The 14,753-nt window shown below is 36.4% G+C and overlaps 2 protein-coding genes and 1 pseudogene across 2 annotated transcripts; all 3 read right to left on the bottom strand.

Moving 5' to 3' along the window:
* LOC141432025 (uncharacterized) overlaps positions 1 to 14,753 on the bottom strand; it is a 118,236-nt pseudogene that overhangs the window by 101,880 nt on the left and 1,603 nt on the right.
* LOC141431742 (uncharacterized) lies at positions 513 to 1,232 on the bottom strand. Its single transcript, XM_074092919.1, has one exon. The coding sequence runs from the start codon at positions 1,230 to 1,232 to the stop codon at positions 513 to 515; it is 720 nt and encodes a 239-aa protein (XP_073949020.1).
* LOC141431741 (uncharacterized) lies at positions 1,234 to 1,815 on the bottom strand. Its single transcript, XM_074092918.1, has one exon. The coding sequence runs from the start codon at positions 1,813 to 1,815 to the stop codon at positions 1,234 to 1,236; it is 582 nt and encodes a 193-aa protein (XP_073949019.1).

Raw genomic sequence — 14,753 nt, 5'->3', positions numbered from 1 at the left:
TATTTATAAAGGGCGATTCTGGTTAACTCATTACTGTTGGTAGTTGACCATAAATGATGTTTACCTTCGCTTTGTCTATAATACATATCTTGCAATTATGAATGCACTTCGCACTGATGACTTTAAACCGATTACCCAATATTTGGTTCTTATATAAGTCATCATTAACTGGTTCCAACCATGGAGGGTTCTAGTGTGAGCCTCGTTAATAATCAACATAGTCAAATGTTGGTTGGCGGGATAATTATTGGATGCTTTGTCTGGTCAGATACTGAAGCGTTTTGAAGGCGTCCTCCCACTCTTAACAAGCCTTTCTCATCTAAAAAGGGTGCAAGCGTGATAAAGTGAGCTTTTTTTCTTTACTCTTCCATGTTTCCTTAAATCTTCTATATCCTTTCCATATACTAAATTTTGATAGAATTTTATACATTTTTCTTCTATTTTTCTCTCCATTTCTTTAGGTGTTATATGTTTTTCATCAGAAGGTTCTCTTTTTTTTCTTCCGCTTTCGTCTACAGTATGCTAGTACTTTCTTCATTCTGGAGAAAGTTGAAAATCTCTCCCCAAATAGGTTTCTCTTCTATAATTGCGTGATGTGTGCATTTCGACTCTAATTCTGTTTGTGTGATTTCTGTCTTATCATATTTAAAATTATCTTTTAGCCACTCTGGACCATTCCACCAGATAATTTGCATTGGCAGGTCTTGGGCTTTAACTCCTCGCGTGGCGAGATCAGCGGGATTGTCAGAAGATTGCACATGTCGCCATCGGTCGTTGTCTATCAAACGTGTGATCTCAGCTGTTCGATTCGCCACGAACGTCTTCCAACGACTAGGCTGAGACTGTAGCCATGACAGCACGACCATTGAGTCTGTCCAGGCAAATATGCTCTTCTTCGGAATATCCAAAATTCCTGCTACGTCATTGATCAGTTCTGCTAATAACGCCGCAGCACACAACTCTAATTTAGGAACAGACAGCTGCTTTAAGGGTGCAACTTTAGTGCGGGAGGCGATCATCGAGACGTACACGACTCCATCTCTAACAATTCTCAGATACGTCACCGCTGCATAAGCTTGTGTAGACGCATCTGCAAAACCATGTAATTGTACATCTTCATCACAGTGTGTCATATTTAACCAGCGTGGTAATTTAATGTCTTGCAGATGTATCAGTTCTTCTCTGTAGGATGTCCACTCATCTGTTATATCTGATTGCAACTCATCATCCATTCTAAGTTGCTAAGCCATAATTTTGTATTAAAACCTTGGCTGTAATAACTACAGGCGCAAGCCAGCCAAACGGGTCGAACAATCGGGCAACATCAGAAAGAATGGATCTCTTCGTTATAGGTTTGTTCAACTCGGGTAAGCGTACTGTTATTTCGAACGCGTCATCTTTTCTGTTCCAAGTTAAACCAAGGATCTTAATAATCTTGTCTAATTTTATTTCCATTTGGTCTCTTGTATTGTTATCTTCTTTCAAAAATTCTAAAACATCATCTGAATTACTAGACCACTTCTGCATTTTAAATCCTCCTCTTCTTAGTATCTCTTTGATGTCTTGACACATTTTTTTTGTTGTATGTATGTCTTCATTTCCTACCATTAAATCATCCATGTAAAATGTTTTTTTTATTTCAGGTGCAGTTTCAGGGAAGTCGTGGGCTTCATCGTCGGCCAGTTGATTTAATGTACGCACTGCTAGGAACGGCGCAGCAGCGGTACCAAATGTCACAGTTGTTAAATCGTAGCTCTCGAGTTCATCTTCAGGTGTATCTCGCCAGACGATACGTTTGTAGACTTGTATGATCATCGGTGATGTTGATCATTCTGTACATCTTCACAATGTCTCCAACGACGCAAATCTTATGCCTTCTCCAAGCTATAACTAGGCTCCGAAGATCAGGCTGTAGAACTGGTCCAACCATCATGGTGTCGTTAAGAGAATGACCGTGCGAGCCTTTTGCAGAAGCGTCATATACAACCCGTACCTTACTCGTATCTTTATCCTCTCTTACTACAGCCAGGTGAGGCAGATATACTGCCTTTGCATTGTCTTGATTTTCTGATCTTTTTAAATGACCCATGGCCTTATATTCATCAATGACATTCTTGTATTCTGTTCTAACTTCTCCATTTTTCCGATTTTCCTTTCGAGGCTGTTAAACCGGTTAATAGCTTGTTGTTTTGTTTCACCACATAGATTTACTGTTTCTTCAACGCTTTGCCTTAATGGCAGGTGTACCATGTATCTTCCGCTTTCGTCTCTTTTAGTTGTTTGTTTGTATATCTCTTCACATTGTTCTTCTTCTTTTGTCAGTAACCTTTTTTTTGTGTACAAGTTTGTCTCTATTTCCCAGAACCTCCGTAATAGGTCATTGTCTTCAGCAACCATCCTTGTAATATGTAGTGTAGTAACCTTGTGTTGGTTGCAGTCTTTCTCTTTGTGTTTCTGACCCGAAAGTATCCATCCAAACAAGTTTTTTTGCGCTACCACTCCATCCTTCATCTTGACTAATCCTTCTTCAATAATGTGACAGAAAACATCGGCACCGAGCAATATATCTATCTTGCTGGGTGTGTAGTAGGTAGGATCTGCCAATTGTAGTGTTTGGATATCGTGAGAATCCATCGAGATGTGTTTCGAGGGCAAACATGAGGATATTGACTTTAAAACATATGCCGAAACTCGAATGTTCTTGTTTTCATATCTCGATGCGATTGTAAGGTCAACTAAGTGTTTTATATTTATTTTTGAACCTTCTCCTACTCCAGAGACAACACCGTTTATATTGGTTCTCGTTAAACCCAGCAATTGAACGACTCTCTCTGCTATAAATGATGCTTCCGACCCCTGATCGATTAAAGCACGAAGTATATGTGTATTTCCATCTTTTGATTTTATTTCTACTTGTGCTGTGGCTAGTAAAACGTCACGACCAGGTTGTTGCTTGGACAGGTGTGCGGATGTCAACTTTGTTTCGGGTTCTGGTGTTTGAGTAGCTTCTTCTTGATTTTCTTCTCTAACTTGGTGAAGAAGAGAATGATGTCGTTTCCTGCAGACACGACACGACGTTTTTTGTTTACATCGTAAGACAGTGTGATATGGAACAAGACAATTGTAACACAATCGGGCCTTTCTCACAAATTCTTGTCTCGCTTCCACCGGCCGCTTCGCAAACTCTTTGCAATGAAATATATAGTGGTCACCTTGACAGTATGTGCACGTGGGTTGTGAAGATGCGCTAGCATGTGCAGATTGAAATGTACAATCTTCTTCTTCCTCGTCTTCTTCGGTTTCAGTAACGTGGAATGTTTTGTGTGCTTGTGATTTTTCTCGTGAAGGCGTCGCAACCGCTGTAGCCATTTCCAATGCCCGAAATCTTCCAACGAGAAACTTCTTTAAATCTTCCCACTTAGGCATGTTTTCACAGTTTTCATTATGCGAATATTGCTCCCAGTCCCTTACTGACTCTGTGTCCAACTTCTGTCCCACCAGAAATATAATAACTGGATCCCAAGAGTCAGTGTTTATGTTTAAATTATTTAAACTATTGATGCATTCCATGGTAGTATCGAGCAAACTCTTTATTTGGCTAGCAGACTGAGTTGGCATCTTCTTTTGCCCAAACAATTTCTTTAAAACAGAATAAACAATCATCTTCTTATTGCCAAAGCGGTTTTTAAGCAACTCCCACGCTTGAGTGTAATTGTTTTCGGTTATTTGTATATGTCGCAACAGTGTCTCTGCTTCACCGGTGATACTTGTTTTTAAATAGTGTAATTTTTGCACATTTGTAAGATTTGTATTATGTACGAGGGCCCGTGAATAAGTCTTGGTATGTTGTCCAATCTTCGTATTTGCCGGAAAAGGTTGGTAATTGTATTTTCGGTAGATTCACAAATGCTAAATGCGCGTCGCTTGACGACGACGATAACATAGCGGAGAATTCCTGTTTCTTTAATAAATCTGTTAAGTCGGCGTGTAAACACAAATAAAGGTCCTCGATGACGTAGTAATCTTCATTGAGAAAATATTTTATATCTCCTCGTTGTTCGCGCGGCGTGCAACTCAGAAGGTTATCGTGAGTTTGTTTAAACATAATCCAATAATCTTCAAGCAGTTTAATTCGTTGTGCCACATAACCCTGTGTAAGTCTCGGTTTTGGACACTTTTTTACGTTTGTTTGCGTCTTTTGTATCATGCCGGCCACATCTTCTAGCTTAGTAATTAATTGAGTTTGTTCGGGAGTTGGTGGTGGCATTTTAGCAAATTATTGCTTATTTATATACACTTTAATGTCAATACACTAATTTCCACTTTATTAAACAGTCAATTGTCAAGATATAAACACTTATTGTTGCATAAAACAGTCAAAACTTCGTATTTCAATCTTCGTTATAAAACATCAATTATTAAAGTCACTTAAAGTTTGCACTAACGACGTAAACAAGTCTCAGGAATGCGGTTCCTATTGTATTCGCCGGCCGGCCGCTCTTATCACTCCCGTAACTAATCCGGTTCGATTTAGGACCCATATGTTCCTTCGTATATAGCTCAGTTTTGTGTGCAGGAGTGGAGATGCAGAAAAACACATGTTACGATGCTGGTGTAATTGCTACTAAATTAAAAAATAAACTTTGGCCGTACAAGTTATCGATCGATGCGAGCATAGATGTATTAGACACCTATTTTGGCTTAATAATAATGACCCTTCAAAAATCAATCTATCTACATAATCGCAAAATTAAATTTAAACAAGACATTTTGGAGCTATCTCTTGGGCTTTGTATTATTACTACTATATAGTTTAAAGACGTTGGAACTCTATATTGAGTTTAGAAATATCAAAGATCACTATTTGAATTTCATAGCGTGCAAGCATATCAAATTCATAGTTCAATTTACCATCTCATAACTTCAATAATGACTCAATATAAGTTTTTGACTGAAGATGAATACGTTTTAGATGAAGGAAGGTTGAGAACTTGAGAAACTGCTACTTTGGCAATTCCATACATTCCTGACGTTTAAAATCGTAAAACCTCTATTTTTATGGTATTTTGGTCTAAAGTTTGTATATAACTTTAGGGTATCTAAGCTATTTCGTTGGTACTTGAGTTGAATATTCTTGTGCTTACCGTCTGTAGGTATTATTATGTGGTCCATATGGTAAAAACAGCATCAAAAAAACCTTTTTTTTATAACGTAACAAATAATTACTCATTCATGCTTTCAACAAAACTACAAACAGTATCCTCGTATCCATGTCTCTCAAAATATTTTTTCTTTAATCAAAAATAAGAAAAAACTTGTCTTGAACAGATTTCAGTTGAGTTTCTTGCCGGATTCTTCTCAGCAGAGGTTTTTCCGAACCGGTGGTAGTTTTTTTTACATAATAAGTGCTTGTTATGAATTGAATAAAGATATTTTGACCTTGACTTTTACTTTAGGGCTTGTTCGTTAAAATGGTATCGTTATATGGCGAAACGGGATAAGCGACATTCTTTGTGATATTGAGTTATATATAGCATTGAAATCAGCAGATTTTTCTGCATCGAATGAGCTAGGTCTCTATGTCGACTTTTGTGTCTCTATGAAGACTTCCGTGTCGCTTATCCTATCGGTGATTTTTAGAAACATCGACTTAATTTATTACTACTAAGCGCTGTCTTTTTTATTAATTTTTGAATATTGGATATTAAATAAAATGTTTTTTTTTTTTATATATATAATGTATCTTATATCGTTTGGCTTTTTTTACGACTTTCCATCCATTTGTCGGTTATATATTTTTACCTGATCGTATAACGTATTTTTATTTACATTGTATCATTTAACCTATATCTACAGAAAACCAAAATATTGCTTAGATTAAATAACCTAAACGTCATTATCCGCTATGTAGGTTATCACCTTTTACCTGATATTAGTTTCGAGAGTCATATCGCTTATCCTTTTGTACCTGCAATAATTTGCAGACAAGTTTTCGACAAATCATCATCACAGCCTAAATAGGCGTCTCACTGCTGGGCGAAGGCCTCCTCTCAGAATGAGGCAAAAATAGTTTGACTTTAACTTTATTTTGATATTATATTTAACTGTATAATCTATTAAATGTGACATTAAATGACGACCGGATGGCCAAGTGGTTAGAGAATCTGACTATGAAGCTTCAGGTCCCGGGTTTTATTCCCGGCCGGGGCAGATATTTGCATGAATAATACGAATGTTTCGTTTGTTCTCGGTTCTTGGATGTTTATTATGTATTTAATTTAAGTATGCATTTATCAATATAAGTATGTTTATCCGTTGCCTAGTACCCTTTAGTACAAGCTTTGCTTAGTTTGGGACTAGGTCAAAATTGGTGTTAAGTGTCCCATGATATTTATTATTATTTATTTAATAAACATAGCGACGGTTGAAAGGAGAAATTGACTATGCGACATTTTTTTAATGTATTGAGTTATACACATTTTCGGAATCATTGAATTTTTCTCTGTCGTTTATGCTGTTTCTAAATTTTCACAAAAATGTTTCTTAGTCCATTTCTCCTTTCAACTGTCGATTGCGTTTTATCACCATATTATTAGGTAGGTACCTAATCCAAATTCCAGCCCTCTGTAGATCAAACATATGTATATTGTTCTAAAATCATTGCTAATCTATGTCTGTAAACCATACACAACTTTCAGATATACTGACGCTAAAATGTAATAACCTAATCAACAAAAAGTTGGAAACCCCCGACTTTGTAACTTCAAAGTTCAATATCTCAAAAACGGCTTAGCCGATTTTGATATAACATGTCTAAAAAAAATTGCTAGAAAACCTGCTTTCGAATTATAAAACCTCATTCCAATCGATCCACCCGTTTAAAAGCTACGGTGCCACAGACAGACAGATACACACAACACACAGACACATATAGCGGTCAAACTTATAACACCGGGGGTCGGGGGTTAAAAAGGATTGAATCGAGAATAATTTATTAATTTATTTATTGTACACACACTTACATCTATCATTATCATTATAATAATTGTTATCACACCAGTAAAATTAATTGCCAAAGATGTGCGAGGATATGTTGCTAGGAATGTGTTTTTCGTGAACCAAAGAAACGCTTCATTTACCTATCCTAGTACAGCACATCTCTGGTGGAAACAGCTGAGCGGAGCGAGGGTAAGTAAATGAAGCATTTCTATTGGTTCATGAAAAACAACATCCTCGCACATCTCTGGTGGAAACGGAGCCTTAGTAGGTATACCGCTGGACTGGATGTGAAAATTCTATTTTAAATTTTATATAGGTGTCAACAAGGTGTTCTCATATAATTAGTGATACACCGAAGTTTGCGTGAGCGAGTTAGTTTATGAACTTCTTCGCGCATATTATCAAACGTAGTTAAATTTGCGATGTCAGACTGGCGTGTGACTTGATGTGTAATTGAATAATCAATTTATACTTACACAATGAACTTTTCACGTTTTATCATATTATACAGGGTCTGACCATGGGATTTAAATCCAAGGTTCGATTCTACTCGCATAGCTAATCTACTATTGTTCTGCAACTTAAAAAAAAAATTACACTGTTAATTTCAACCATCTAGACACAGCGATAACACCGTCATGTCCGATACACAGATTTAACGATTAAAGTCCTCAGATCAAAAAACTATCTAATCTAACGTACTTATTCGAAAATGTTACAAAACTAAAGTAGCTTAGTTATATCCAGAGTTGCCAGGTCTTTTTCGAATAAAACCGAACAGTGAGCAAAAAATAACGCTTCGAACGTTCGGCAACATCGATTTTCGATTGCGTAAAATCTGACAATTTAATTGTTTAATAAGGTGAAAAAATTATCAAAAAAAAAATACCAAACCGCCCATACTTCGGTATTTTTGTTATACCGAACACCGAACACAGTGCTAAAATACCACACGGTTCGGTAGAATATCGAACACCTGGCCACACTGGTTATATATATGAAATCATGATGCGGTGGCGCGCATTGCGCGTGTTGCAGCTGCCGCCGAGTCGCGTTGCTCCCAGATGAAGGATTACGGGATTAGTTCGAAACATGTCTAACTAAACTCGATTTCAGACATGAGTTATCCGATTTATTATCATTTAATATGAGTGAGTCTCACGGTAGTTTCGTTCAAAATAGCTTAAGTAGTTATGTGAGTAGAATCGAACCTTGAATTTAAAGCCCCGTGGTCAAAGACGCACCCTGTATAGCGTGCACGCGCGGATTCACTGCCCGTATCCTACGCTCAAACAGTTATGATAAACAAACCGTACTCAATAGATAAGGGGCCTTCCAAACAGCACGGCACACCAATTTTGAGAATTCCTTTTTATGTATGCTCAAAACGGGGCTTTACTTAGTAGAGGCCTAGACGTACCAAGTACATAGGTATAGTCACCAGCATTAATATCTGCCACAGCGGAGCGTGCAAAAATATCTGACACGTACTTCCAATAGAGTCGTATCAGATATTTATGCACGCTTGTTGTATCAAATATTGGTACTGGTGACTGTACATCTAACCTAATCTAAGATTTTTGGTGTTTCTAGGCTAGATCCACCACATATGCATTTAAGAGATTAGGTTTCGTGTAGGACTCTTCTAAGTAGCTATACAGTTATATAGTTTAAGTTATATTTAATAATTTTATGCATATTTCAATTATGCGGATTCATTATTATGCTAAATAAGTGTTATGCTTTTTTATAATTATGCAAGTTCGCTGTTATAACCGTACGCAACGGTGGGAAGATCTGCTCAAGTTAAGCCGTGTTTAGACTTGCAAGAAAAACGTGCAAGTTGCATTACATTGCGAGGCCGTAAAGCTAACGAGTTTGTAGTGGTCAATCGAGCGCCGCAATGTAATGCAACTTGCACGATTTTTCTTCCAAGTCTAACTAAACTCGGCTTAACAAGTTCTTGTTTGTGAGTTGGGTTGAGGGTAAGACTATTTTGAGCCTAAACATTACACCACGTTTAAGAAATGTATACAAACCATCTCAAAGTGGTTAAATAAATCATATTTATTTTACACCAAACCAAAGTAACGAGTAATGACTTGAAATGGTACTGATTATTTTTTTTATTCGACTATTTTATGATTGTTTAACAACACTCCTTTTGTTAATCAAGAACAGATCTTCAAAACTCAAGTTAAAAACTTTGCTCATTAAAACATTGTATGAGGCAAAAGGTGATCCCTTTAAGTACGGGTTCGTGAAAAGTCAAGGCTGTCTTCAAAACTTTGGAGCCTGGCGAGGACCCACTGGTTGAGATTCGTATCATACCGCAGTAGGTACTTATAAATTTCTTAGATTAGGTACCTAACCTTGATTAAATTGAATTGCATAGCTTTGGGAACTTTTTTCAGCTACGTATGCATAAAAAACCTCCGCGGTCCAGTAACTAAGCGGCAATTATTCAATATCAAGTTTTAATTTACTATTTTCCGTAAACTTGTAAAGCCTAATAAGCTGTGATAATTTTCCCTTTAAACACTTTATACAAAGTGGAAAAAACGAACGCCACATGAACAGCAATTACTTTAAATATAAGAAATGCCAATGTTCCGCAGAAAGTTTTATTAATTTTTGAAAAGAATAAATACAGCGTTTCTGGATTTCCATATTTTAGGTACACCATGTGTTATTGTACATTACGGTCATGTACCTACTAAATTGTCATTTTTCCCATTTTTTTCTCTGTGCTCGTACAATACTACACAATACAATAACTATTATTATTGTTATATTATTAACTATTATTATTATACAAATTAAGATGCAATCAAGATCTGTAAAGTATTATGTAATGTAATGATAATAATAATGTACCTACCATGAGTATTTTGTGCCATGTGATTTGTACTTGTAAGTTTTATTTCATGTCAATGTATTGTTATAGGTACGTTTACGTGTTCAATAGTAGATTATTGTCGTGGCCTGGAAGTAGCCAATTGCTGGATGAGTATGAATATTAAACGGACGAGCTTGCGAGTCCGTTTAACTAATACGAAGCCAGCAATTGCTATTCCAGCCGAGACTAATATAAAGCGTTTCTCAAAAATGATGAATAATTCAGAAATAGACTAAACTTTTTCTCAAAATATATCATAACATTTAATTTTATTCCAATTATTTTTCTTATGCTTATGCACCGAAAACACCACAAGCTGTTTCAGACCCAATAAAAAAGTCCGAAGTTCCAACAAAATATCTAATACCGCCCAATAGATTTGACTGTATACGACTTGTGCCAACATTTCCATGGCCTTTTTAACTTTTAAAAAAAATTGTGACTGATTGCAGGCGCGCTAATTTATTATTGTCGAGCTAGCGCGCCTGCAATCTTTTTAACTTTTTAATTTTTCGCTGACCATAAACTATGCACTTCACCTTCTGATATGTAAAAAATAATGTCAACTTTTACGGACATTTTTGAGAAATAATAAAATACTTATCTGAGAGAAAAACAAAATACATGTCAACTGGATGTCACCTTATACAAAGTATTGCTTATCCCGATGCAAAGACTTTAACAACTCGTATGATGAAGAGACTTGGTGTTTTATCATCAGATATACTTCACCATATCACCGCCACTATAATATTTTCAAATACATAAATATTACATATTACCTACTTACATTACATTATGTCTGCTGTTGTCAGCTAAGGATACTGTCACACGTAAATAGACACCCTATACAGGTTACAAGGTGAGTAAACACCACAAAGATATTAGTAAACTTAGTTCAACCAGCCCTTTGTTTACCCGATGGCGTAAAGAATAGAAGAGTACCTATGTGGTGCTTACTTAACGTGTTTTCTATTAAGTTAGAGTTATTTACTTGGTACGTATTTTTATGATAGGTACGTTTCAGAGCAAATAAATCTCGTTCATATAACGTTTGTTTACTACCCTGAGTAACCAAAGAAGAATAGAAACCATTTGTTTACTTGTTTAGATTTAATTGCAAAAGCCATTATTGCCCTATAGCACGGAGAACAGATGGCCGTTTTGGGGCCGGAAAGTTTTCGAGTGGAGACCGCGGATTAGCAAGCGCAGCGTAGGACGTCCACCCACGAGATGGACGGTTGACCTGGTTAAAGCCGCGGGTTCACGGTGGATGCAGGCCGCTGCCAACCGAAGCGACTGGAGGACTATGGGGGAGGCCTATGTCCAACAGTGGACTTCCTACGGCTGAGATGATGATGATGATGAATTGCAAAAGGCTACAAGCCGCGTTTTATATTCTATTTTTGTAACTTCAACACTTTTTAAATAAACCGGCCAATCAAAAAAGTTTTTGAGAAACCTTACTATCTTTTCAAAAAATCTGTCGAACTATGTGCCACACGTTGATGCGAGTTAAAAAAAACAATTTCTGTTACGTGTATGGAGTGCCCCCTCCTATAAATATTTATTTTTGTAATTTAACTACAAAACTAAATAGCGGCTTTGACAAGACATCTGTACTCCAAAAATAAAATTCGAGTAAAATGCCTGTGACATACGGACGGACGGACAGACAGACAGACAGACGGACTTGACGAAACTATAAGGGTTCCGTTTTTGCCATTTTGGCTCCGAAACCCTAAAAAACGGCTAAATGTGAGCTATTCTCGCATGCTCATGGTTCCGAACAATAAATTCGTTTGAAGCTTGAATAAGCTATTATAAGTTTTGAAACAAACAAAGAAATATACGGGGTCATACTAAATAAAACCGTTTCATTAATGAAAACAACTGAAATAATATTCAGAGCATGCGGGTAGGTAAGGAAAGTAAAACAATCTTTGTTTCCCAACGTTTTTCAACCACACTCATCAGATGGAAAGTATCGTCATGCAGTCTCAGTCAACCCTCACGCTGCCCTGTGTAGTGTAACTAACACAGTTAGTAACACTGTAATTCGAGTACTGAAGTTACTGTCTGTAGGTATGCGGACCGTCGCTTGACACAGCCTAGTATCTTACATAATATAATTTATTTCGGTAGTGTCACGGATTTATTTATACTGTTTGGTAGTACTATATTTTTTCGTTTCCTTTAACTTAAAATAAGGGCCAAGAGCATCTTGGACACTCCCAAGATAGAGTTCCGTAGCCGTTTCGAAAAAATCAAGCAATATTTTTCTAAGAATTTTGCATTTTGTACGGAATCTTCCAAGTTTAGGTATATACCTTAGGCTGCTATTTACTCGTTTACTACTAAAAATTCTGAAGCAAACTTAACCGCTATTATGTTCCTTGTAAATTTGATATTATACTTGTTACCATCAAGAATTTTTTCATATTTTTCAAACCAATAGTTTAGGTTTTAGAGGGGGGACGCTCGATTTTAGTGAAAATTTGCACTTTTAACAAAAACTTTAAAGTTGAATATTTCGCAAACAGATCACTGAATCGAAAAATCGTCTTCACAACTGCCAATAATTTTAAAAGACCTATTCAACGATACCCTTCACTATAGGGTTGGAGGAGAAAAAAAACACCTCTACTTTAGATACGTTTAGGAGAGGTACCCTAAAAATTTTATCCCATTTTTTGTCGGCATAGTTGCTACATATATCCGTGCAGAATTACAGCTTTCTAGCACTGATAGTCTCTGAGCGAAGCCACGGACGGACAGACAAACAGACATGGCGAATCTACGAAATCTCTGAAACGTACCTAATATCTTTGTGGTGATTCTCACATTTTTTAAACCCGTATAAAGTATCTATTTACGTGTGACAGTACCTATCCTTAGCTGACAACAGCAGACATAATGTAATGTATGTAGATAATATGTAATATTTATGTATAATGGTTCCGTTTTTGCCATTTTGGCTACGGAACCTTAAAAAAGGCTTATTTTCTCCAACTGCGCTGTAAGTACTGCGCTGTAGTCTGTTTTGTAACGTTCGAGGTTGTACACAAAATAATTGTGCTCTATTGAGTAGTCTCTTTGGCTTCTGATCCTAAAACACAATTTCCCGACATTTTCACTTTCTTAAGAGGTATTCTTTCCAAAAACTTCCAAAAATAGGTTTAAATGAGACTATACACAAGTCCTGGCTGCAACAAAACCAGAGGCATTATCTTATGCAATCGGAATCACAATCGATTTCACCACATCTTTCTGTCACACGTTGTAGGATGATGGTAGAAAGAGATAGAGAACGAGATCGCGAACGCCCGCACATTAAACAACACATTAGACATTGTAGCGGTCGCCATAAATTTGAAATGGAGTCTTTAGGGTCCACTAAAAAAAGTGCCCTAAAATAGTAGTACTCATTTTAATCAAGACAGCATGAATCTAATTGTTTTAAACTTAAAAAATGTCTGAACGTCCACTGGAAGTTACAAATAAACTGAATTTAAGTCCGAATAGGGATACGACGTGTTATTTTTTCATGGTTTTTTTGTAGTCGGTTCAATTTTTTATGATTTTTTTTTCACACTTTTCATCTCTTTAGTCCGAAATGACGTACCTACTAATTTTTAAAACTAAAGTCATAACAACCTTGGAGAGAAAAACTATACGCAAATCCATAGTATTGACGAGCAAGTGTGATGAAAAAATATGTCCGTACATTAATTACCAGGACGTCAAGAAATAATTTTTCATAATGGCTACGGAACCCCATCTTGGGCGTGTCCTTAACTTACGTATATTTTGTTTCGTAAATAGTCCTTACAGTAGTGGCTTGTACGGATATTGTTAAGCGACATAAAGTTCTCAATCTATGTTGTTAAATATACGAATCACTCACGTATTTGTAGTCGAAGTGTGTTCTACACATATCTGAAGCATATTATACTTCGGATAGGTGTCAAGTGTACCTTGATGACAATTACGTGAGCCGTTTATTTAATTTGTAATCAATTATTTACGTCGGAGACTCACGATGGTAATTTTGTCTGTAGAGTTCTCAATTTGTATTTCTCCTACTGTATTTATGTTCGTTGTGTGATTAAAACATTTATTTTTTAATAGATCAATAATTTTAAGGTGCTATTGTTTCCGCACGTAGCGGAATTGAAAAAGTTATTTAGTTTTTAACTGCGCAGCTGCTGCTGGCTATGTCGAGTATTCAGAAATAACCAGTCTCTTTACACGACTCCTTTGCGTGAGTTGCAGCCTTGCAATGCTTGAGCTAGTTCACATATGTCGAAAAACGTCTAAGGGATAGTTTGCTAGATAATAATAATAATAATTCATTTATTTGTTCAACATAGGTATACTAGATGTGGCTACGATCGACCTGGATAGTATGAAATGTACTCGTACCGCACATGTTTCTTCGTTAGCTAACATGTAAGTATGTGTATTTATTAATTGCCTACGAGTATATCATTTTAAAATGTTTGTGTATGAGAATTCATCATCATCATCATCCTTGTGATTATCCTTTCCTACTTCTGACTAATATTTTACACGGGTCGGATACGGTAAAATATTGGAATGTTTGATATTTAATATAACTAGACATACTCGTATTTTAGGTTATATATTTACCTTTTAACCCTTACAATGACACGGTTCCTACGAAATATAAAATGTAAAATCCCTGCAGAAAAGATTGATACGCTGTCGTCTTGCGTGATGTTGTTTTATATCTTTGTGTTATTTTTGAACCATAACCTCGTTGGAGATAAATAATAGCCTTCACACTTTGACTTGTTTATCGGAACAGTAACGGTAAACAAGTCTATAGACG

This window comes from Choristoneura fumiferana, chromosome 10 (assembly GCF_025370935.1).
Source record: "Choristoneura fumiferana chromosome 10, NRCan_CFum_1, whole genome shotgun sequence".
In the NCBI taxonomy this organism is placed as follows: domain Eukaryota; kingdom Metazoa; phylum Arthropoda; class Insecta; order Lepidoptera; family Tortricidae; genus Choristoneura; species Choristoneura fumiferana.
This window is presented reverse-complemented; position numbering and strand designations above follow the sequence as displayed.

Bases quoted from the DNA above. Each gene is read 5' to 3' on its own strand.
- LOC141431742 (XM_074092919.1), bottom strand. From the start codon at position 1,232: ATGGATGATGAGTTGCAATCAGATATAACAGATGAGTGGACATCCTAC.
- LOC141431741 (XM_074092918.1), bottom strand. From the start codon at position 1,815: ATGATCATACAAGTCTACAAACGTATCGTCTGGCGAGATACACCTGAA.